Below are 25,634 nucleotides of genomic sequence, written 5' to 3'. Positions count from 1 at the left end.
GGCCAAGTTACTTCCAAAATGTAATATCCAGTAACACTGTCTTTGTAGAGCAGTGCTTCCCAATTATTTTTCTTCACGCCCCCTCTACCAATAAGAAAACAATTTGCGCCCCCCCACTGTAATGATAGCAGTTATATCATTGGTCACTAGTTGGCAGTATTGCCTGTTATGTGTGTTGTGGTTACCAGACGAACAAGTGAGTATGCACGGAGACGAGAATGCGGGCCAGTTAATAAAGAGACAAGCTTGCAGCATCATTGTTCCTGCGTGACTTCTTATAAAATAGAAGGCAGAACATTACATGGTACCAGGTCGCGGGTCAAGAATCGGACTGACGCGAGATGGACTCCGTGAGGCCACCAGAACCGCTGAAAATGACGGGAAATGTGGACGCGAGTTGGCGGGCTTTCAAGCAACAATTCCAGCTCTACCTTGCCGCCGTGGGAGTCGGTAACAGAGCGGACGAAAGAAAAATAGCCCTTTTGCTAACCATTGCCGGAGCCGAGGCCATCGAGGTATTCAACACCTTTGTATATGATGAACCTGAAGATAAAGACAAGTTTGAAAAGCTCCTGCAAAGATTTGATGAACACTGTCTTGCCAAGAAAAACGAAACTTATGAGAGATACGTGTTTCGTTCAAGGCTCCAACAGCCCGGTGAGTCCTTTGACAATTTCCTCACCGATCTCAAAATTAAAGCCAAGTCTTGTAACTTTGGTGATCTGAAGAACTCAATGATAAGGGATCAGATTGTGTTCGGGACTAACAAAAAGAAACTAAGAGAGAGGCTGTTGAGGGAGGCGGACCTAACATTGGAAAGTGCAATAAAGACTTGCCAAGCTAATGAGCTAGCAAAACAGCATGTGCTGACTTTCCAAGCAGCGCCATCTTATGAAGAAGCAGAGTCCGTGAAGGCAGTGACGAGGAAAGGTAAACTGCAATTCAAGAAAAAGACCAAAAACAATGAAAATGATCCAGCTCCATTCAACTGTAAAAAGTGTGGAGAAAGGCACGGCCAAAACAATGTCCTGCATTTGGGAGAACCTGTGCTAAGTGTAAAAAGCAAAATCACTATGCTAAGATGTGCAACACCAAGAAGAAAGTGCACACCGTGCAGGAAGACACAGATGATAGTGATGACCTAAGTGACACTTTTTTCATCAAAATCGTGTCATATGACGAAAGCGATGTGCAACAACAAACTAGAGGAGACCCAGAGCAAGCTGTTAATGCAGTAAAAGAAGATAAATGGATTGCACCACTGCTTGTCAATGGGACACTATTTGCTTTTAAAATTGACACAGGAGCAAAAGCAAACATAATTAATGAAAAAGACTTGAAATCACTTGAAGAGAAACCGGAAAGAGTCACAGAAAAGGCAGTGAAATTGAAAACCGACAACAATCAGCCAAAAAAAACAAAGGGATGTTGTAGGCTAAAAGTGACAGCAAAGGGAAGACAACACAAGTTAACGTTCACAATTGTGCCAAGTGGACTGGAGTCAATCCTTGGAGACAAGACATCTGAAGAGCTTGGACTGGTAAAAGGAATTTACCAAGTCAACAGCAAGGATTTCAATAAGAACAACAAAGTGTTGCAGAGTGAAGGTAGTAAGAGTATAGTGAACAAATACTTTTCTGTCTTCAAAGGACAAGGGACGCTACCTTACACTTACAAAATACAGCTCAAGGAAGATGCTAAACCTGTAGTACATGCCCCGAGAAGAGTTCCAGCCCCTCTCAAAGATAGATTAAAAAAGGAACTGAGCAGAATGACACCAATAAGAGTCAGAGAGAAAGTGGAAGAAAATTCCATCACGTGTGTTAAAAAGAGGAACTTCCCAGAGTTACGTGTTTGCCTCGACCCCAAAGATCTGAATGAAAACATTAAAAGAGAACATTATCAGATTCCCAAGCGTGAAGAAATCCTGAGTGACATGGCAGGTGCTAAGTACTTTAGCAAATTAGATGCATCGCATGGATTTTGGCAGCTGAAGCTGGACACCGAAAGCAGCAGGTACACCACCTTCAACACACCATTTGGGCGTTTCTGTTTTCTGAGACTGCCATTTGGCATAAAGTCTGCGCCTGAGATCTTTCACAGAGCTATGGAGTCAATCATAGAAGGTCTGGAAGGAACCCGTGTGTACATTGATGATTTGGTTGTTTGGGGAAACACGGAACAAGAACACAATGAGAGATTCGAGGAACTGCTACAATGAGTTAAAATGAATGGACTTAAACTAAAACGAGAGAAATGTCTGTTTGGAGTTACAGAATTGACATTCTTGGGAGACAAGCTCACGGCAGATGGAGTGGCGCCTGACAGGGCCAAAGTGCAAGCAATACTGGACATGCCAGCTCCAACTGAGAAAAAAGGACTTCTGCGAGCAATGGGGATGATAAACTTCCGGGGCAAGTTCATTCCAAACCTCTCTTCAAGTCAAAGTCCCTAAGAGAGCTGCTGCATCACAACGTAGTCTTTGAGTGGACAACAAAACATGACAAAGAATGGCAAGATCTAAAGAGAACTGTGACAGCTGAGCCAGTCCTTGCCTACTTTGATCCATCAAAACCAACCAAAATTTTCACGGATGCGTCGACAGACGTGCTAGGTGCCGTACGGCTGCAAAAGGCGAGAGACACATGGCAACCTGTAGCCTATGCATCCAGGTCAATGTCAGAGACTGAAAAACGCTCTGCTCAGATCGAAAAGGAGTCACTGGGTTTAGTGTTTGGATTTGGCAAATTTCACACGTATGTTTATGGTCTGCCCACGTTCATAGCAGAGACTGATCATAAGCCACTGATTTCAATTAGGAAGAAAAATCTCAATGACATGACGCCCAGAATTCAACGCATGATGATGACATTGCAGCGCTATGATTTTGAGCTAATATACACGCCTGGAAAATACATAGTGCTTGCTGATGCATTATCCCGAGCGCCGCACCATAACAGTGACATCAAGGACTGCGTTACGGCGGAGGAGGCTGAGGCTCACATCATCACTTCAAGCCCTTTATACCGACAGGCAAATGGGCAGGCTGAGAAGGGAGTGCAAATCATCAAGAGACTGCTAAGGAAGGCCAAGGATGATGCATCTGATCCTTACCTTGCCCTATTGAGTTACAGAGCTGCACCTCTGGAGTGGGGAGCTTCTTCGCCTGCTGACCTACTCATGTGCCGTAAGCTTCGCACCACGCTCCCACAAATACCACAAGGACATGACAACAACATTTGGATTGAAAATAAGAGAATGCTCAAACTCAAACAGAAAATTGCATATGATAGAGCTACAAAACATCTGGAACCTCTTTCTGAGAAAGACACTGTAAGGATTGAGGGACCTAATTGTTGGGACAGAAAAGTGACTGTCCTCAGCGAAGCCGGACCGAGATCTTACATTGTGGAAACAAAGGATGGACAAAGAGTGAGGAGGAACAGGAGGAGTCTTCTGATGGTTCCCGAGGACTGGAAGAAATCTTCTGATACGGCTGAGGCTGCAAAGCAGGTGGATACATCGAAGGAGCACAGACCTCAACCACCAGCAATTTCTGGGATTACTGAACCTCTTCGAAGATCAACAAGAGTTAGACGACAACCGGACAGGCTGATTGAAAATGTTTAATGTTGTGTTATTGTTGCTAAAATTGTTGTAGAGATGCTTGTTGTCATAAAAAAAATGGATAGATATTGATAAGAAGTGAAAATAATTTATAACAAAACAATAATAATAATAATAATAATAATAAAATAATAATAATAAAAAAGGCATAGGCATTGTTTAACGTTTGAAAGGGAGATGTAATGATAGCAGTTATATCATTGGCCACTAGTTGGCAGTATTGCCCGATGTGTGTTTTGGTTACCAGACGAACAAGTGTGTCTGCACATAGACGACAATGCAAGTCAGTAAATAAGGAGACACAAGCCAGCAGCATCACGTTGCCTGCGTGACTACTTAAGATAGAAGACGGAACATTACAGTAACCATTAAAAAAACCGTATAGTAACCATAAAATTATTTTTTAAAAAACGTATCGTAAACATACTAAAGCTGTTGCTTTATGTTATTTACAATTAATCTTTGTTTAAAATCCCCCTGGCTCTTCTTTTTGTCTTTTCTATATTATGCACGTATTAGCAACTGACCTTCCCACAACTCCCTGGCAGAAGGTAGGCACTGATTTTTTTCATATAAGAGAACATTATCAGATTCCCAAGCGTGAAGAAGTCCTGAGTGACATGGCAGGTGCTAAGTACATACCTGTCAACCTCGGACAGTGACTCCCCTTATAAACCAGTGTAGTTCCCCTTATAAATGGATAAAAAACCTTATAAACACAATCGTGGCGTTTTTTAATTATATTTTATTATCACTATTAAGTATTTAGCAAGAAAGACAATGTAATGGAAAATAATAAAGGCAGTATGCATAACATTCTTGCATTGTACTTCCAGGCCCAGCATGTATTCAAATAAACAATTTCACCTATATTTTCATAGTCAGTGTTAACGTTTAATGTTTTTTATTATATTCCGATGTGCATGATTTTGCTGACATAATCTGCTCCCGAGATGGTTTAACTTTGAAGCATAGGTCATCACAGTTTAACTTCAGCTGGAGTAGAGCTGTAAGAGTGTCAGTGCCCATTGTCTTTCTATATTCGGTGTGAATCTTTCTGACGTTGCTGAACACACGCTCACTGTCAGCATTGCTATGAGGCAGGCACAGGAGCACTTGGTAGAGCTGTCGGATGAGGGGGAAACGCTCTTGGCCAAATCCAGTTTTCAGCTCAAAGATTTTAGGCCAAAATTCTTTGGGTATTGACCTTTGATCCTGAGAAGTCTGGGGCAAGAGTTGGGTACCCGGCGACTTGGTTTTTGGTTCCGAGGGCGGCCAGGCCCCGCTGACACCGACGGCTGCGGGGCTGAGGGAGGGGGAGTAGCGCAGGGCCCCGGCCAGACTAGTGGGGTTTAGACAAGTACCCGAGACGGCGGGAACGTAACAAGCAGGAGCGGGGCGGGACGAGGCGGCGGGGACGGGGCGATCCAGACCGGGGACCGACAAGGTTGGGCCGAGGGAAAAGGAATCGGATAACTGCGCGCGGCTTGCCCCGCGCGCAGCCCCCGCTTCCTCGAGGAGGTTAAACGGATAACTGCACGCGACTCGCGCCGCGTGCAGCCCCCGCAATCCCCACTCCCCGGCCCCGTTACAGCCGTCCCCGCGGGCCACACTACCGCACGGGTCCCGGTACCTACTCCTTGCATGCCTGAACCTACCGCCACGGATGCGGCTCCGGGTCGCGGCGAGCCCCGGCGCGCGGCGGGCGTCACGGGCCGGCCCGCCCGCTCATCGGCGGGCGAAACCGTCCCCTCCGCACCAGCCTCACGCGCCAGGAATCATTACCGAATGGCGAGTCGATATCGGTCTGGACTGAAACGTCATTGGGATTTTTTTTTGTTTAACTTTTTTGTGGTTTCCCGTATAAAAGTCGTTATACGCCGTATGTGATTAGAAATTGTCAAAAAACTTATAAAATACGGGGAAACCGTGTAAGTTGACAGGTATGTCACTCATTTAAAAAATTGACGGCGTTAAAATGGGGTTGGATTAATCCCATTAATAACGCGTTTTTCTGACACCACTAAAAAATACTTCATTGCACATTTTGTTATTTATTTCTTAAAAATTGGCATTATTTATTTCTTAAAATTTGGCAAAGTGTGACATGACATTTCCCACATTCTTAATCAGGAAACATTGTTCAAAATTGTTCTGTTTTGTTTGCAGTTTATTGAGTAAATCAATCCATGTCAACTATCTCGCTGGGAAAAAAATGTCATGCAAAACAACAGATCAGATTTCTAATGTGGGAGCAAAACATCTCTGACTTTGAGTTGGAACATGAGGAGCAAGTGGAATTATTTGCAGAGGAATTTTATCCTCCGTCTCAAAGTCAGGAAACATTTTCGTGTTGTGTGACAACCGTAGCTAAGTGGAAGGTTTTGTTTTGCAGAATTGAGTGTTTGTAAGAGAGTCAGAGAAGGAAACTGATCTTTCGTTCGTGTTCACTTGAACTCGAATCCTATACAGTTTCACAGGCTTAGTCCAAGATTCAAGTGGCTCACAAAACATAATGTAGTCACCATCAAAAAATGAAATGCGGCATAGTTTCATGTCATATGACAAACAAGGGTCCCTCCACAGCACCCCCAATTCCCAGCGTATGTTGTCTCCCAGCTCCACATCCCACGTGTGTGTTCCCGAGACCAAAGCAAACCTAGCACATCGTTCCACTTGAACCTCTCTGGATTGTTTGGACGCTGCTGTCCTTTTTTAAAACTCACACTGGTCAGATCTTCAGACAGACTGAGTTCTGGAGCAGACGTGTTTTGGTCCAGAATGACTGGACTGTAGGAGACCATCTCCTTCATTCGTTCCCACACGTTGAACGTGAGGTTGCCCACATGTTTGGCTTCATCCAGCAGAGCCCCTGGGAGCAACTCGGGCTTGTCGGACAGCTTCTGGGTTCTGGTCACCGTGGTCTGAAAGTTCTTCATGAAGGAAACGGGCTCTGACGTCAGTGGCTCCTCTGTGCTCCTGATGGCATCTGCGAAAGCGACAATGTCTCTGCTGAGAGCCTCAATCTTCTCCTTCATCCTCTGAGTCTTCTTCTGCTTTTGATCCCTCACAGTGGACAACCTGGACTCCTCCTCAACCTGCAGGAAGCGACGAAGCTCCTCAAAATCCTTCTTAATTTTATTTTCAACCTACTCGCTCTGGACCTTGATGTACGTCGCTTGTTCGTTGCAGTTGTCTCTTATCTCAAATTTTTTCAGTCTTTTCTTCATGTCCTTCAGGCCTTCCTGGACTGTCTCTTTGTGACCTTTGACACCTTACAGAAGGGACGAAATTTGTGGCCAGTGTGGATTTTTGCATCTCTGCAGATGAGGCACACAAGCTCCTGGTGGTCCAAACAGAAGAGTTTCAGTTTCTTCTTGTGCAAGCTGCATCTCTCCTCCGCCTCCACTGAGGCTTGTGAAAAAGCCTCACACACATTCTTCAGGGCCAGGTTTGAAGGAATATCCATCGAACTAAACTCAGTCCTACAGACCGGACACGATAGATCTCCTTTCTGCTCCCACCATTGCAGCACACACGTGCGACAGAAGCTGTGACTACAAGGCAGCACGACAGGATCTTTAAAGACGTCCAAACAGGTCGGACATTGGAGAATGACCCCAACATGGCTGGCCATATTATTCGCAAAGACACCGACTCCGTCAATAAGCTTCCAACGTTCACTCTCAGGAGAGCCACTGTGCGTCTGCCTCAGTCACAAGTGGACAGATGATTTGACATCCTAAAAAAGTCCAAAGTGCACTTCCTGGAGCTGTGCTTCTGTTGCCAGAGTTCAATCGATGACACTTGGACTTGAATTGTATTGAACAAACTTTTATGTCTTTATTATTGTGCAACTGCAATTAGCCAGGTACCAAAGTGCAACATTAAAAGAGATAACGGCCGGCAAAGGGAGTGTCAGGTCAAGATGTCGAAAGTATATTCAGAATCACTGCATGATCGTAAAACTGATAATTTTGTCCTATTCAGATGCTCTCATAGTGCAGGGGGGGGCCTACTCAAATCATCGACTTCCTGTTTGCCCAGACAGTGCCTCAATGGTTTCAAAATGCAAGTCGAGTGTGAAACAGATGAGAATCACTGATTTCATCCAAACCAATCAGAAATATTGAAACAAATTCTTGTGGGGATTGTTGGAATTTTAACTATAAATCTGGACCAAAAGTTTACCAAATTGTTCTAATTGGTTATCTGACTCCATTAATTGTTAACCAAACACGACCTACATTCATCCAACAATTATGCGTGCACGGTTTGAGAGAGAAATGACCAGGAAGCCGGTAATTCCACACGGGAGCGGATTTATTCCTAACAGGAGATCTAGTACAAAGTCTGGGGCTCGGTCCCTCTCAGCACAGTTCTGCGCGTCTCTGTATCCAACAGAAGACGAGTGTTCAAGTGTTCATATTTTTCCATTCTTTATGAGTTTGTATATTCAAATTGCTTTCGTTTCAGGCCCCAGGTTGGCAGGCGTGTTGACAGATAATAATCCTGCAAATGCAGGAAAAATGATGAGAACGGAGATCAGTTGCTGCAAGTTCGGTAGGAGAAACGTAAACGTTCCACTGCTGTTGCAGCAGCGGCTTCTCGGAGCATAAGCGGAAGTGACGTGAGGCTGGCGCGTCATCATGGTGGGATGCAGTTATTTTGTTTAAAAAAAATTATCAACTGAATTGAAATATTATATAGAATATATATTAACATAGAACAGCCAGGTGTAAAAACAAACACAGAGGCAAAGAAATATATTTGAAAAATACGTGTTTAAAGCATGACGTCATTGACAAGCGCGCAGCTTCCGAAGGACCTCGACCACATCCACCGACCCGTCCACACGGGAACAAAAAAAACCTCCGCTAAATTCTTCTGATTTAGTGTGGAACTGACTGTAAATTTCTCAAAGGATGTCCAGTGCTACTCTAAAGGACTACGACATAATTCATTAAGTCTTTGTGTCCCGATAACCTCATCTTCGCGCGTTGATGCTTTTCGGCGTAGTTAGCTTAGCTAGTTAGCTAGCTAGCCGCTAACGAAAAGAGGCACATGACTCATCGCCAAGCAGCGATCAAGGGCGGGTTTTTTGGAATTATCATTTGAAAATGTGTGAAAGAACGACACCCAAGTACAAAGAGGAACTTTGTGGAATAAAAGAAGAGAACGAGCAACATCTTCAACTGCTGGACGAAGTTTGCAACCAGCCTCGTGTTGTGCTACACAAAGCAGGTTTGTACACGTCTAACTCTCATTTGCTTTGTATAGAACGACTTTCTTTCATTAGAAATATGCATCACAACATTAAGTTGTTTGGGGAAATGCGTTCACGGTTATTGCCGTTTTATTTTTGAATATTGCCTTCTACTTGTCGGTTTGCTGAACATTTGTTTATGCCAAATGAAATCAGTGCAGAAAATAAATGCCAAAGAATAACCAATAGTGGGGGGTGAACTCCATGTTTTTTCCAGTATAAAATTTGAACTGATTATTGAACAGTTTACATTTTACTTATTTTATATCTTTTTCATGCAATTCTTGACAGAAGGAATTCTGACTGACTCTAAAAAATGTGCACACTGCGGCGAAAACATCAATGGCGGTTGATCAATTTTAGTGGATAAAACACAAAATATTAAGTTTAAAAAAAAAACAAATACGTATTGGTCTTATTTATTTATGAAGTTTGTACTGGCTTGGTCGGGTGAGTCAATGAACCTCCGGTGGCCCTGCACAGTTTTGTGCACGTGTGCATAGTTTCACCTCATCCAAACATTTAAAATACATTGAATGCGGCCATCCAGGGTTGCACGGATCTCATCACTGAACAAGCGCATGCGGCAAGGAATGCATCTGCATCTTTGGCATACTATGGGCTTAAAAAGGGAGTACGTCACAACCCCCTTTTCTACCAAAAAGGCCAGGAACATTTAGTTCTATCCCTAAATGCAAAATGTAATACTTGTAAGCATATTTCACTTGAAGGATTCCTATTTTATCGATGACATTAAGTTTGCAATGCCCCCCAGTGGTCTGCATCAATATGTTAGGGTCCCACAACAGGTGTTCCATCAGCCTGTGTGCGCTAACTTCAGCTCGCTTCCAGAAACGTCTGTGACCATGTCAGGAATGAAATCGGGCCTCAGCCGCAACGTGCTTCCTTTTTAAATGCTCGTTTATCACTGTTGTGCGGCTAACGGGAGGCTTACATCGTAGGACGTAATTTTGTGAAATGCCCCCATGGTCCGGTCCAAGTTGGGGTCGCACGTATTGCTCCGTGTGAGGCAGGCACAAGTCAAGGTAGCACGGTAGAAAACAATATAAGAAAAAGTCGCCGCATGAGGTTTGACTTGACCAAACCAAATGTGTGTTTGTCTTTCTGTGTCCTGCAGACGTCAGTGAAAACGATCTCCGTTCTGTGAAAGAGGAGCCAGACTTGACTCACATCAAAAAGGAGGAGGAGGAGGAGATCAACAAGTCACCAGTGAACGTTGTCCCTATAAAGACTGAAGATGTAAACAAGGATGAGAGTGAGAACAAGAGAGGGGCGGAGCCTCCAAGTAGCAGTTCAAGTCATCACGTGACAACAGAAGGTGACGAAGACCACTGGGGGCCATCACAAGCACATAATGAGGACACATTATCAGATGCTCATGACGATGATGATGATAATGATGGGCAAGCCAAAGGTGAAAGGGCATGTCCCACTGACAGTTGGGTATGTTCTCACTGTGGGAAATCATTAACCTCAAAATTCTCTTTAAAACTGCACACAAGAACACACAGTGGAGAAAAGCCTTTTTCCTGCTCAATTTGTGGAAAATGCTTCTCTCAAAAGGCAAATTTAACAAGTCACGCAAGAACACACAGTGGAGAAAAACCTTTTTCCTGCTCAATTTGTGGAAAATGCTTCTCTCAAAAGGCGAGTTTAACAGAACACACAAGAACACACACTGGAGAAAAGCCTTTTTCCTGCTCAATTTGTGGAAAATGCTTCTCTCAAAAGGCAAGTTTAACAGAACACACAAGAACACACAGTGGAGAAAAACCTTTTTCCTGCTCAGTTTGTGGCAAGAGTTTCTCTCATAAGATAAGTTTAACAAAACACACAACAACACACAGTGGTGTAAAACCTTTTTCCTGCTCAGTTTGTGGCAAGAGTTTCTCTCAAAAGGCAAATTTAACAAGTCACACAAGAATACATAGTGGAGAAAAGCCTTTTTCCTGCTCAATTTGTGGCAAAAGCTTTTCTGGAAAGTCAATTTTAACAGAACACACAAGAATACACAGTGGTGAAAAACCCTTTTCCTGCTCAGTTTGCGGAAAAAGTTTCTCTCGAAAGTCACAATTAACAGCGCACTCAAGAACACACAGTGGTGAAAAACCTTTTTCCTGCTCAGTTTGTGGTGAAAGCTTTTTTATAAAGGCAAGTTTAACAAGCCACACAAGAAAGCATACTGGAGAAAAACCTTTTTCCTGCTCAGTTTGTGCCAAGGGTTTCTCTCAAAAGTCACATTTACGAAGCCACGCAAGAACACACAGTGGAGACGAGCCATTCAGTTGCAGCGTTTGTGCGAAAAAATTATTTTCTAAAAAGGGTGCTGAGAGACACAATTGTGCTGGTGAGAATTGCAGCGATCCATGAAGCTTAAAAAAAAGACCAAAAAAACTGAAGGGACTGACTCTTTTTGGTAAGATGCAAATGTGATTTTGAATGAAATATGATCAATTTAATTTTGCAAAGATTTTTTATTGACATTAAGCCAATGTGATCAGTGCCAGAAGAACCAACGTGTCTGAGTGATGATGTTTTTTTTGTTTTTAAGATCAAGCATTATAAATAAAATTAATTGCCTTTGCCTGGAACAACATTTTTTAACATTATGCTTTTCAGTTGTCTTTTTAATCGTACTTAATGGAAAAGTTGTGAGAAGAAACAGTGCTTATGAAATCGGTGCCTTCCACAATTATTAATAAAATCACTTGTTCCACTTGCTCAACTGGCTTTCATTACGCTGTGTGAAAAGGTGAAAAACTGAACTAGAAGTTGAACTATAAAAAGAACCAGACAGAGAAACGCAAATCATCTCAGTTTCTCTTGAAGGTTTTGGAATGTCAGGAGTTGGCAATCTGATGGCGACTGGAGTCAGCGTTTATTTGTCACCACGAAGGAGATGATCCCCATCACGCAGTTCGTTGCTGCGCCTCTGAATACTGAAATGAAATATTTAAGTACTTAAATAAATGCTAAGATATTTTTTAACACTCTAACATTTAAATAATAAAATAGTGAAACATTTCAATTTGAAATTCGCAACCACATACAGAGTAAATTAAATTCATAATAATATAGAAACATTTACTCAATATTGAACAAATTTAGGAATCCTAATTTTAAAAGATAAAAAAAAATTCTTAAATCAAATTTTAAGTATTAAATTAATTTCAATAAATATTTGGGTACATATTTAAATGAGCAAATATTTTGACAAATACTCAAGATTGAGATAAAAAGTATTTAAAAATATTTGTATATTTTTTACATATTAAAATAATTGAAGAAACATTGTTGTAATCTCAATCTAAAGGATCTAAATCAAGAAGAGCAAAACGTTCCGTTAAAAATAGTGTCTGGGCATTTTTGTTTGTCATGACATGCAATGATTTCTTTTTTAATAACTTGAGGTATTCATCCAACTGTTGATGTGGGGCTTGCCTTGAGGTATTTACCTCAATGGATAAAATGTTTTGCAAGTGAAATTAAATTGTTCCCAAAAAGTCCATGTCCTTCTCTCCACTAACTATACTTCAACTTTAATGGACGACATCCTCACGTTGTTCTTTTTTTTCTTCCTCTCCTAATTTTTGTTGTTCAACGATGCAGTTTTTGTATTCAATATGTGCCAAAGTTGTTTGCGTATCGATATTTTCAAATTTATTTAAGAAAAAAAGTATCATGGCGCCATCTAACGACGAAGACGCAAAAGTACAACTCCGAGTGGTGACGGTTTATTAAAAAAAAATAAAACAAACAAAAAAATGTTTATACAAGCATATCGAACTGAACTCAAGGGACAATATTATTGAACCAAACAATGATTTTTGGAAACAATTTTTTTTTAATTCTTACAAAAACAATAAGAGCAACATGTTAAATTGCAGAAGACCCTTCTTTCGACTGTGTTTTTGAGTCTTCCCGAAAGGCGCGCTGTTGTAAAATGCGATTGGACAGTAAACAGCCAATCAGAATCAGCCCGAGTGTCCGACTCCTGATTGGTTAATAATTGTGGCACAGTTTGCAACGTAGGCGTAAAATTGTGTTTTGTACCGAAAGGAGAGAAACCGGAAGAGTTGCTCTTTTTGTGGAACCCACGCAGAGACAGTTCAACACCCGTTTTGGATCGGCTCATACTCAAGGACATTTTGGAAGGACTTTAATAAATGTGTCAGTTTATTTCTTTATAAAGACTCTTCTTTAATGTGGGAAAAAGTTGTTTTCTGTTTCAGTCTTTATAGGGAGAACGTTCACTGGTGACTTGTTGATCTCCTCCTCCTCCTCCTCCTTTTTGATGTGAGTCAAGTCTGGCTCCTCTTTCACAGAACGGAGATCGTTTTCACTGACGTCTGCAGGACACAAAAAGACAAATTTGGTTTGGTCAAGTCAAAGATCAGGCTGCAACATTGTCTGATATTGTTTCTACCGTGCTACCTTGACTTGATTTTCACAAAATTACGTCCTACGATGTAAGCCTCCCGTTAGCCGCACAACAGTGATAAACGAGCATCTAAAAAGGAAGCATGTTGCGGCTGATGCCCGATTTCATTCCGGACATAGTCACAGACGTTTCTGGAAGCGAACTGAAGTTAGCACACACAGGCTATTGTGTGCGTCTGATGGAACACCTGTTGTGGGACCCTAACATAATGATGCAGACCACTGGGGGCCATCGCAACATTATGTCATTGATAAAATAGGAATCCTTCAAGTGAAATATGTTTTCAAGTATTTCTTTTTGCATTTAGAGATAGAATTAAATAATCCTGGGCTTGTTGGTAGAAAAGGGGGTTGTGACGTTCTCCCTTTTTAAGCCCATAGTAAGCCAAAGATGCAGATGCATTCCTTGCAGCATGCGCTTGTTCACTGATGAGATCCGTGCAACCCTGGACGGATGCATTCAATGTATTTTAAATGATTGGATGAGGTGAAACTATGCACATGTGCACAAAACAGTGCAGGGCCACCCGAGGTTCATTGACTCTCAGCCGACCAAGCCAGTACAAAGTTCATAAATAAGACCAATACGTACTTGATTTTTTTAAAAAACTTAATATTTTGTGTTTTATCCACGAAAATTGATTAACCACCATTGATGTTTTCGCCGCAGTGTGCACATTTTTTAGAGTCAGGCAGAATTCCTTCAGTAAGGAATTGCTTGAACAAGATACGTCAGAGTTTTTGCCAAAAACGAGACAAGCCTGCACAAATGAATCACCCAGCCAAGATTGTCTTTGTCACTTGCGAGGAGCAGTCCGCCAAAGAGAAAAGCGTTCCCGCTCTTGTGCGGCGTTTTATTGAAGCACAGCAAAGTAATTTGTATATGCAAACTCATAAAGAATGGAAAAACATGAACACTTTGACTTCATCACACCCGTCCTCACTCTTCCTGTTGTTCGAACGGTTTCAGCTTACAAGACATGTTTGGGTCACAATTCTGTTAAATGCGAGCTAAACGGTTTCCCGTCAAACACGGTTCAAGACGTGCATCTGTTTTTGTGGCTTCTTGTTAATCTGCCAGCATAGACACAACTCTGTTACCACTGAACTCACATTTTCCTGTTTAAGAGGTCCATGTTTTTGTGACCTTTTATTAACCTGTAAGCATAGTTTTGAAACATGAGGTGTCGGGTTGAAATGCCCTGAGGCCTTTGGGAGAGCTTAATTTGCTGCTGACTGAAATAGCTGACTGCACCAGATAAAGGTGACTGACACCAGGGAAAAAGCAGGCATTGTTGTTCATTTTTACAGCCGTCCTGCTTCCTTCAGCTCTGTGCACCCTCTCGCTGCTAGCCCCCCCCCCCAATATTAAAAAATAAAACGGCAATAACCTTGACCGATTTCCCCAAACAACTTAATGTTGTGATGCATATTTTTAACGATAGAAAGTCGTTCTTTCCAAAGCAAATGAAAGTAAGACCTGTACAAACCTGCTTTGTGTAGCACAACACGAGGCTGCTTCCAACCTTCGCCCAGCAGTTGAAGATGTTGCTCGTTCTCTTCTTTTATTCCAGAAAGTTCCACTTTGTACTTGGGTGTCGTTCTTGCACACATTTTCAAACGCCAATCTCAACAAATCCGCACTTGGTCTTTGCTTGGCGCTAACTCGTGTGCTTCTCTTTGTTCGACGAGACGAATGAAAGAGCGACGTTCTTCAAAGTCGCAAGGAAAGGACTTCCTGTTCGTTACGAACGCGGAAGAACAGGACACACCCCGCTGTGACATGATTGGCTGCTGGCTATGTGGAGCACTGTCACCAACTCACCGTCAGATGTAGCCATTTGCGATGCAAATCATTATCTTCTTCGAAACAGAGAAAAAACGTAAGATTTAAACCGTATGCACATGAACAAACATTTTTGTTCCCAAATATGAACTTGAGAGATGTATTGAATTTTACTTTTGTTGCTGGTTTTGTTTTCACACCTGACACCATGTTGTTGGTTGGATAGTATTCCAAATGTATTTCCCTATTATTAACAGTTGACATGATAAAGTGAAACTTTATGTCAACATATTTGCACCTCTGCCTTTTTCCAGGGTTTTTCGACAGGTTGCGATGTGGTTGCGAATTTCAAATTAAAATATGTCACTGTTTTCTTACTTAACTGTTATTTCGGTATTTATTTAAGGACTTTAATATTTCATTATTCGTTTCAGTGTTCGATAAACTACAATAATTCACTATTAATTTCAAGATTCATTGAAGTGTTTTAGGAATAATTTAGTATTCAATGTTTAATTGTTACAGAATTTACTTTTTAAATTTTATTTTCACTATTTTGTTCAATCTTAATCTTATGGAAAATTATTTAACAAGCACCAACACAAGGTTTTTTAAGATAAAGATAAAGATGTCCTTTGATGGGGAAATTTGCAGTGTTACAGCAGCAAAAGGTATAGATCACACAGAGGCGGTGGTGCAATGCGGCCGTTAATGTATAACATTAGCAGCAGACATTCATAAAAAACATGCAAATATACACTGTATATACGTAAATACACAAATCCCCCTGAATATACACACTTACATCCCACAACATTTACAAGTGTAAGGAAACACTCCGAATGTCTGTCCATGTTCCAGAGGGGAAATTAATAAAATGCTGCAATGATAAAAAATACTGCAATGATAGAAAATACTGCAATGATAAAAATGCTGCAATGGTAAAAGTACTGCAATGATAAATGAAGGATTGTATTATGATTGCTGGCATTATTTTAAACACTTACAGGACAGGTCAATTATTTAATTTAGCAGGTTCATATTTACTGAATATGTTAAACATGGATGAAACAAAAAGCATTTATCAAATGAAACTAGAAGCACTGGTCACAAGAATGACTGGGATTGTAGGCCTGATGTTTACTGATTTATTATATTTTTCTCATATGCTAAATTTATAGTACTTAGTTTAAATGTATGAACTTTATTGAAATTTTGGGTAGTGAGAACAAATTTGCACACATAGCAATTCCATGACCTGCACTCACATTCACAGCACTTCATGGACAAAGACGACGAAGCACATTCTCCACATTGGCTGTAGAGATGCAAACATACCAAATTGGGCACTGGAGGACTCACACAGACGCTATCAAAAGAAAAACACATTCCGAAAGACATAACAACTGGAGATCGGAGCACATGCACATACGCATTCACACACACAGACACGGATACATACACCTGCACCTACACACACACATATACACACACATAGACTTGCACATACACACGCACACATGCACACTAACAAGATTACAGAAGAATGCCAGCGGGGAGACGGAGGGACGGCCCGCCGGAGAAGGCCAGCCTTGACGTGCCAGTCTTGGTGACCAGACGGGAATCAACTTATCCAGACGATAACTAACCTGGGGAGGACCTTCCCTTGGACGTGGACCCGTGCCGTGGGAGCGAGCGAGGACGACCGATTCAACCTACATTACCCTTGACATAAAAAAACTCCTATAAAAACTGAAGCTGGGCTGAAAGATGGCGCACATTTTTCGACTGTGCTCGCCAAGTGCAGTTTCTCGTGAGATGAAGAAAAAGCTGCCCAGATATCTGTCTTTGTACTATTTCCTGAACTCCAGAAATTGAAGAAACTAAATATCGGAACTCTAATCAGTTGTTGAGTCTTTATTTGACCCTTTTCTTCTTGAGTACAAAAAACGAACACGCATTGGAGTAAGTTTGGCTTTTGAAGGTTGATTTACTAACTACTTCTCATTTCCACGGTAACCCAACTCCAACAATGACATGACAAATATTTGTCCTATCATCAATATTTGCACAACAGAGTACTGAGTTTCGAGATGCTTACGATAATCGTTCTCAGAATTATATTTCTTATCAATTTAGCTTAGTTAAGGGATATTTGATTGACAATCTAACATCACTATACAAAGACAGAAAAACAATTGGTGGTGAAGGGCGCGAATCTTTTTCTTCTTGGTAGGGGCGGGCGTGAAATAATTGAGAAGCACTGCTAGTATATGCAGACATTATATTCATACAATCTTGCAGCCCGATTGAACCACAGCATTGTTGCAAGTTCGGTCGGAGAAACGTAAACGTCCTACTGCTGTTGCAGCAGCGGCTTCTCGGGGCATAGGCGGAAGTGACGCGAGCGATGACTCACAAATATCGCGTTATTTAGTTATTTTGTGAACCGATTAAAATGTTATATAAAGTATATATTAAAATAGAACATCCAGGGGTAAAAAACAAAACACAGAGGCAAGGAAATATACATAATATTATAAATATATTTGAAAAATACGCGCTTAAAGCATGACGTCATTAGCAAGCGCGCATCTTCGACCTCGACCACATCCACCGACCCTCCACACCGGAACAAAAACAGTCCACCGCTAAATTCTTCTGATTTAGTGTGGAACTGACTGTAATTTTCTCAAGGGATGTCCAGTGCTACTCTAAATGACTACGACATAATTCATTAAGTCTTTATGTCCCGAAAACCTCATCTTCGCGCGTTGATGCTTTTCGGCGTAGTTAGCTTAGTTGTTAGCTTAGCTGCTTGTTAGCTAGCTAGCTGCTAACGAAAAGAGGCACACGACTCATCGCCAAGCAGAGATCAAGTGCGGATTTGTTGAGATTGACGTGGCTCTACACTGTTTTGTGCACGTGTGCATAGTTTCACCTCATGCAAACATTTAAAATACATTTAATGCATCCATCCAAGGTTGCACGGATCTCATCAGTGAACAAGCGCATGCTCTAAGGAATGCATCTGCATCTTTTGCTTACTATGGGTTAAAAGAGGGAGACCGTCACAATGCCCTTTTCCACCAACAAGCCCAGGAACATTTAGTTCTATCTCTTAATGCAAAAAGAAATACTTGTAAACATATTTCACTTGAAGGATTCCTATTCTATTAATGACATAATGTTGCGATGGCCCCCATCAATAAGTTAGGGTCCAGCAACAGGTGTTCCATCAGACGCACACAATAGCCTGTATGTGCTAACTTCAGCTCGCTTCCAGAAACGTCTGTGACTAATTCAGGAATTAAATCGGGCATCAGCCGCAACGTGCTTCCTTTTTAAATGCTCGTTTATCACAGCTGTGCTGCTAAAGGGAGGTTTACATCGTAGGACGTAATTTTGTGAAATGTCCCCATGGTCCGGTCCAAATCGGGGTCGCACGCATTTCTCAGTCAAGGTAGCACGGTAGAAACAATATAAGACAAAGTCGCCGCATGAGGTTTGACTTGACCAAACAAAATGTGTGTTTGTCTTTTTGTGTCCTGCAGACGTCAGTGAAAACTATCTCCGTTCTGTGAAAGAGGAGCCAGACTTGACTCACATCAAAAAGGAGGAGGAGGAGATTAACAAGTCACCACTGAACTTTGTCCCGATAAAGACTGAAGATGAAAACAAGGATGAGAGTGAGGACAACAGAGGGGCGGAGCCTACAAGCAGCAACTCAAGCCATCACGTGACAACAGAAGTTGATGAAGACCACTGGGGGCCATCACAAGCACAAAATGAGGACACATTATCAGGCGCTCGTGACGATGATGATGATGATGATGATGATGATAATGGGCAAACTAAAGGTGAAAGGGCATGTCACACTGACTCATTAACTTCAAAGTTGACTTTAAAACCGCACACAAAAACACACAGTAGAGAAAAAACATTTTCTTGCTCGGTTTGTGGCAAAAGCTTCCTGCATAAGTCAACGTTCACAGTCCACACAAGAACACACACTGGAGACAAGCCATTCAGTTGCAGTGTTTGTGCTAAAAAATTCTTCACTAAACAGGGTGCTGAGAGTCACAATTGTGTTGGTGAGAATAGCAGCGATCCTTGAAGCTTAAAAAAAAGACAAAAAAAACTGAAGGAACTGACTCTTTGTGGTAAGATGTAAATGTGATTTAGAATAAAATATGATATACTGAATTTTGCAAAGCTTTTTTATTGACATTAAGCCAATGTGATCAGTGTCAGAAGAACCATTGTGTCTGAGTGATGATGAGTTTTTTTTGTGTGTTTACATCAAACGTGTAAATAAAATTAATTGCCTTTGCTTGGAACAACATTTTTTAACATTATGCTTTTCTATTGTCTTTTTAATCGCACTTAATGGAAAAGGTGTGAGAAGAAACGATGCTGATGAAATCGGGGCCTTCCACAGTCATCAATAAAATCACTTGTTCCACTGGCCTTTCTTCTGAGCCTTTGTGTTAGTAGAGTCATATCAAAGTCTAATATCGAAAACAGTGTCAGTGTGAAAATTTGAAAAGGTCGGTTTCTGATTGCCAAACTTACATTTATGAATAAAAACCTAGCCCTAAGTATTAGAAAATAAATGAAATGAATGAAAAAAAGCATATTGAGCACCACTTTTCTAAAAGTAACAGAAAACAACATTTTCCCACTTTAAAGAAAAGTCTTTATAAAGAAATAAACTGACAAATTTATTGAAGTCCTTCCAAAATGTGCTTGAGTATGAGCCGATCCAAAACGGGTGTTGAACTGTCTCTGCGTGGGTTCCACAAAAAGAGCAACTCTTCCGGCTTCTCTCTCCTCTCCGGGACGAAACACATTTTTACGCTTACGATGCAAACTGTGCCACAATTATTAACCAATCAGGAGTCGGACACTCGGGCTGATTCTGATTGGCTGTTTACTGTCCAATCGCATTTCACAACAGTGCGTCGTCCGGGAAGACTCAAAAACAGTCGAAAGAAGGGTCTTCTGCAATCTAACATGCTGCTCTTATTGTATTTATGATAATTCAAAAAAAAATTGTTTTCAAATATCATTGTTTGGTTCAATAATACTGTCCCTTGAGATCTATATGCTTCTATAAACGTTTTTTTTTGTTTGTTTTATTCATTTTTAATAAGCATACGTCACCACTCGGAGTTGTGCATTTGCGTCTTCGTCGTTAGATGGCGCCATGGTACTTTTTTTTCTGAAATAAATTTGAAAATATCGATACGCAAACAACTTTGGCACATATTGAATACAAAAAGTGCATCGTTGAACAACAAAAATTAGGAGAGAAAGAAAAAAAGGACAATGTGAGGATGTCGTCCACTAAAGTTGAAGTATAGTTAGTGGAGAGAAGGACATGGACTTTTTGGGAACAATTTAATTTCACTTGCAAAACATTTTATCCATTGAGGTAAATACCTCAAGGCAAGCTCCCCATCAACAGTTGGATGAATACCTCAAGTTATTAAAAAAAAATCATTGCATGTCATGACAAACAAAAATGCCCAGACACTATTTTTAACGGAACGTTTTGCTCTTCTTGATTTAGATCCTTTAGATTGAGATTACAACAATGTTTCTTCAATTATTTTAACATGTAAAAATATACAAATATTTTTAAATACTTTTTATCTCAATCTTGAGTATTTGTCAAAATATTTGCTCATTTAAATATGTACCCAAATATTTATTGAAATTAATTTAATACTTAAAATTTGATTTAAGAATTTTTTTTTATCTTTTAAAATTAGGATTCCTAAATTTGTTCAATATTGAGTAAATGTTTCTATATTATTATGAATTTAATTTACTCTGTATGTGGTTGCGAATTTCAAATTGAAATGTTTCACTATTTTATTATTAAAATGTTAGAGTGTTAAAAAATATCTTAGCATTTATTTAAGTACTTAAATATTTCATTTCAGTATTCAGAGGCGCAGCAACGAACTGCGTGATGGGGATCATCTCCTTCATGGTGACAAATAAACGCTGACTCCAGTCGCCATCAGATTGCCAACTCCTGACATTCCAAAACCTTCAAGAGAAACTGAGATGATTTGCGTTTCTCTGTCTGGTTCTTTTTATAGTTCAACTTCTAGTTCAGTTTTTCACCTTTTCACACAGCGTAATGAAGGCCAGTTGAGCAAGTGGAACAAGTGATTTTATTAATAATTGTGGAAGGCACCGATTTCATAAGCACTGTTTCTTCTCACAACTTTTCCATTAAGTACGATTAAAAAGACAACTGAAAAGCATAATGTTAAAAAATGTTGTTCCAGGCAAAGGCAATTAATTTTATTTATAATGCTTGATCTTAAAAACAAAAAAAACTTATCATCACTCAGACACGTTGGTTCTTCTGGCACTGATCACATTGGCTTAATGTCAATAAAAAATCTTTGCAAAATTAAATTGATCATTTTAACTGCCAAAATATTATTTGTCATTTAATTTATTATAATTTATTATTCATCAAACAATTGGCAAGTTGACTTTATTGATAATTTGTGTATAGTTGTCATGCAAGTTTTCTTTTCCTATTTGTGAATCGTTTGTACATGGAACAATAGGAAAGTAATTATATTGTTTGTTGCTCCGGGGACGTGTTTGAGAGTTGCACTGTTCATACTCATGCGCTCTTTACGTGGCAAGGCAAGTGCCGTCGGACATGATTGACAAGCTGAGTCTGTTTGGTCGGCTGAATAAGAAGGTAAACTTTCCCCTGTAAGATTACAGGTTAATATCCTGCTGGTTTTGTGTCTATAGTGGCAATGGTTAATATTTTCCGTTCTAATTGTCAGTTTCTGAAGTGACTTTTCTGCCAGCATTTGAAGCTCATTCCCCTCAGAATTATTGTGCAGTCATCGAGGTATGTTTTGCTGCTAACAACTATGTTTACACTTGATGGTGTTGCTGTGCTTTCTTTTCATTATCTTTGTAAATATTGTATATTGCAGTTGTATATTTATATTTTTTGTATGTTTTATAGTTTGACGGTGACAAATTAATAAATGTCAGCTGTGTAAGAAGATTCGAGACTTGTGATGATTATCTGACGGGAGTGAAAGTCAAACTCGTCTGCGTTGGATGGAGAAGTCAACTCGTCTGCGTTGGATGAAGACGTGAAACTCGTCTGCGTTGGATGAAGAAGCGATCGTCTGCGCATTCTGCTCAACGAAGGAGGACGGCAACAGATCAAAGCTTGGAACTCAGATAAGCCTGGACACATCAGTTCACCTGTTGCTCGCTCAATTTGAGTCCATAAGACAAAGCACTTTAGTTTGTGCTCTAAAGGTGACACAAAGGAGCAGATAACAATAAGGGACTGTGTGTAGCGTGCATTATTGTTTTCCATAAGAAATAAGAACACATGTGGACAAAGTTTATGTAATTTGTGTGTTAAAGAACAAGCATCAATCAAGTGTAAAAATGTCACAAGTAGAACAGACAGAACAGCCTTTAGATATAGAAGGGTCTAAGCAGCCACTTGACTCAGAAGAAGAATCTGAGCTTGATAATTTAGATGAGGTAAAGCAGCCTAAGAATGTTACTGAGCACGTTGCAGATCTACCACGTAGAAGTGAAAGAGAGCGTACTCTTACGGAGAAGGGTAAAGAACTTCACCGTGTAAAAACGGAAGATATACTACGTCGCTTTGATAGAAGTTATGAGTACTGGAAGGCTTTAATTAAGGTAGCAAAAAAATCTGTGATTCATCAGGATTCTAGTGATGTGCTTCAGAAGCATATCAGCAATATTCAAACAGAACTCTCTGAATTGAATCAAGTGTATGATGAATACCGAAAGCTAGACAGCCCCCCACATGAAGTACGCCGCAGGATGGACAACTGTGTGTCCATATCCAATCAAGTAGTAGGAAATGCGCAATCTCAAATTTCAGGAAATAAGGAAGAACTAATGTGGCCTGATGCACCCTCTGTTTTTGCAACCACAATCTGCGATACTATAAAGTCATTCACAAAGGGCGATAGTGTTCACTCAACTCAGTCTGAAGCCAAAAGAAAGGAAGCTGCTGCTGAGTATGCAGCAACTAAAGCTGTGTTACAAATAATGTCTGAGCAAGAACAACATCGAGAGAGATTGCTAGCACTTGAAGCTGAAAATAAGTCGATAGTTGCAGCACAAGAAGCAGACGCACTATCCCGCCGGCTCCAAGTTGAGAAGGAAGACGCAGAACGTAAACTAGAAGAACAGAACCGTGAAGCTGTTCTCCTAAAGAAACAGCAAGAAGAAAATGCATCAAGGCAGAAGTCGGTTGATGACTTAAAAAGACAACTAGAGCGTTTAGAAGAGCTAAAACGACTAAATGCTGCTAAAGCAAAGCTTCAAGTTTACGATGAAACTGAGTTAATTTCAGACCAAGGATTCAAATCTAAGCACTCTGAATCGCCCAACGTGGAGCAAGAAGTCAAGCACGCAAACCCCGTGCATTATTATACCCAACATCCATATATAACTTCAGCGATATCTCAAAGTAACTCTCCACAAGATGACACAAAGGACCATGTGAAGGTTTTGGCTGAGGCCATATCAGCTAACCGGCTTCCAATCCCAGAGCCCACTGTCTTCACTGGGGACCCACTCAAGTTTAGACACTGGAAGTCATCCTTTCAGACACTCATTGAGAGGATGAATATCCCAAATACTGAGAAACTCTTTTTCCTTGAAAAATATGTTGGAGGCGAAGCTAAAGAAGGCATAGAAGGCTACTTCATGAGTGACTCTGATGATGCATATCAAGCAGCATGGGATTTGCTCCATGAACGATATGGTAAACCTTTTGTAATTGCCAAAGCGTTCCGAGACAAACGACATTCCTGGCCTAGGATTGCTTCAAAGGAGACTGGGGAGTTGAGGAAATTTGTCGACTTTTTGCGTAGTTGCGACTAGGGTTGGGCGATATGACCTAAAATCAATATCGCGATAAATTGGGCACTTTTACCTCGATAACGATAAATGTGCGATAAATTCCCCCTGAGGACCAAAATCAAAATAAATGCAGGAAATGCATATTAACTGCTTTTTTATTGACCAACTGGTACACATTCCTTTCAATGAAAAATAAAAGTGCAAAAATCATATTGAATAAACATTCAAAATAGCTTGCTTTGCATGACTTGAACAATGTCACAAAGAACAGGAGAAAAAGGGTACCTCTCACAAAATCTTTTTCTGCAAATATATTGTGCCGAGATGCTGTAATGCCATTTGCAATGGCCTAGATTTGTGTAAAGGTATCTTGTAAACAATATAAATAATGCCATCTGCAAAGGAGTTAGTCGCCTGTAAACAAAATGCTAAATAGAATGAAAAAAATGTCAATGGAATGTCAATGCCAAATAAAGTGTGCTTCATCAGGAAAATGTGCCGTCTGGTGCGCAGTCGCCACTTGTCGTCTATGTACCGCACAGTCAGGCTCAAACAGGGATCCATGTTGCGACTCGACCACAAGTCGGATGTGGATGCAAAATGCTCGACATGTCTCCGCTCCCGTCCCGATTTTGTCCATATCGGGAAGTGCTGTATGTGTGTGTAAATATTTTCGTACCTTTTGTCGTCTATGTTCATGAGGCGTTTAAATCCTGTGCGCTCCACTGTAACTAGAGGAGCTCTATCTTTCGCTATGTGCTCGGCTATCGCGTCCACCTCTGAGACGTTCTCTCGTATGGTGTCACCTCCGTTAGTGGGCTGTTGTCACTTGTCCAACCTTGCTTCTCACTTTGAACTTTTAGCACAAGCTCCAAGTCAACAGCATGGTTGTGTTGTGAGAGGTGAAAAAGAAAAGGTTGGACGCGCTGTTTCAGGTGCTTACGACGCACTTTGTAGTTCGTGTTCTTTTGCTCAGACATCGTCTTTATGGAATCCAAAACATTTCCAAACGACAGATGTCGAATTTCTTTTCGGGACAAGCGCGACAGGAACAATTTCAACTAACGTTACTTCGTCTGCAGCCGTGTCAGCCGCTTTAGGATTTGAATCGCCAGCAACGAACGCGTCTTCTGTTTCCATTCTTCTACAGCGCATGAGTCACGTGACTAGAAGCGCTGTAGCCGTCCGTCTTAAAGAGGCATGAACATCGCCGCAGACAGAAAATACTTTTTCTTTTTTTTTTTTTAGACACCGAATTTACCAACAAGGGCACAATTATGTCGGTCACTGTAATACATTTCGGTAATGGTAAATTTTCGGTTTATCGCCCAGCCCTAGTTGCGACTCTGCTATGACGATAAATGACAGTCTAAGTATACTGAACGATGGGATCGAAAATCAGAAGCTCAGCACTAAGCTACCGGACTGGTTATGCACCAGGTGGAATCGTAAAGCTACTCAATATCAACTTGAGCATGACAAGTTCCCTAACTTCAGCTACTTTGTTACATTTCTGACAATGGAAGCAAGCATTGCATGTAATCCAATTACATCATACCAAGCTATACATCAAGGCGG

The 25,634-nt window shown here is 40.8% G+C and overlaps 1 protein-coding gene, 1 long non-coding RNA gene and 1 pseudogene across 2 annotated transcripts in view; 2 read left to right on the top strand and 1 right to left on the bottom strand.

Annotated features, from left to right (window-relative positions):
- LOC148341609 (uncharacterized) overlaps window positions 1-12,120 on the top strand; it is a 137,701-nt gene extending 125,581 nt beyond the window's left edge. The window contains exon 3 of the mRNA XM_088282940.1: window positions 10,032-12,120. Coding sequence (XP_088139066.1) covers window positions 10,032-11,284 — 1,253 coding nt within the window. The 3' untranslated portion in view covers window positions 11,285-12,120. The remainder of the gene's footprint in view (window positions 1-10,031) is intronic.
- Window positions 2,611-7,264, bottom strand: LOC148341610 (E3 ubiquitin-protein ligase TRIM35-like; annotated as a pseudogene).
- A 9,404-nt stretch (window positions 12,121-21,524) lies between the features above and the next one.
- On the top strand, window positions 21,525-22,197 carry LOC148341608 (uncharacterized). Its single transcript, XR_015842033.1, has 2 exons — window positions 21,525-21,876; window positions 21,968-22,197. It is a non-coding gene; the product is annotated as an uncharacterized LOC148341608 (long non-coding RNA).
- Window positions 22,198-25,634: the final 3,437 nt, after the last annotated feature.

The sequence above is a fragment of the Idiotropiscis lumnitzeri genome, chromosome 2, assembly GCF_059441095.1.
Source record: "Idiotropiscis lumnitzeri isolate Australia: NSW breed Sydney's pygmy pipehorse chromosome 2, RoL_Ilum_1.0, whole genome shotgun sequence".
NCBI lineage: Eukaryota > Metazoa > Chordata > Actinopteri > Syngnathiformes > Syngnathidae > Idiotropiscis > Idiotropiscis lumnitzeri.
The sequence above is the reverse complement of the archived record's forward strand: the minus strand, read 5'-3'. Positions and strand labels throughout refer to the sequence as shown.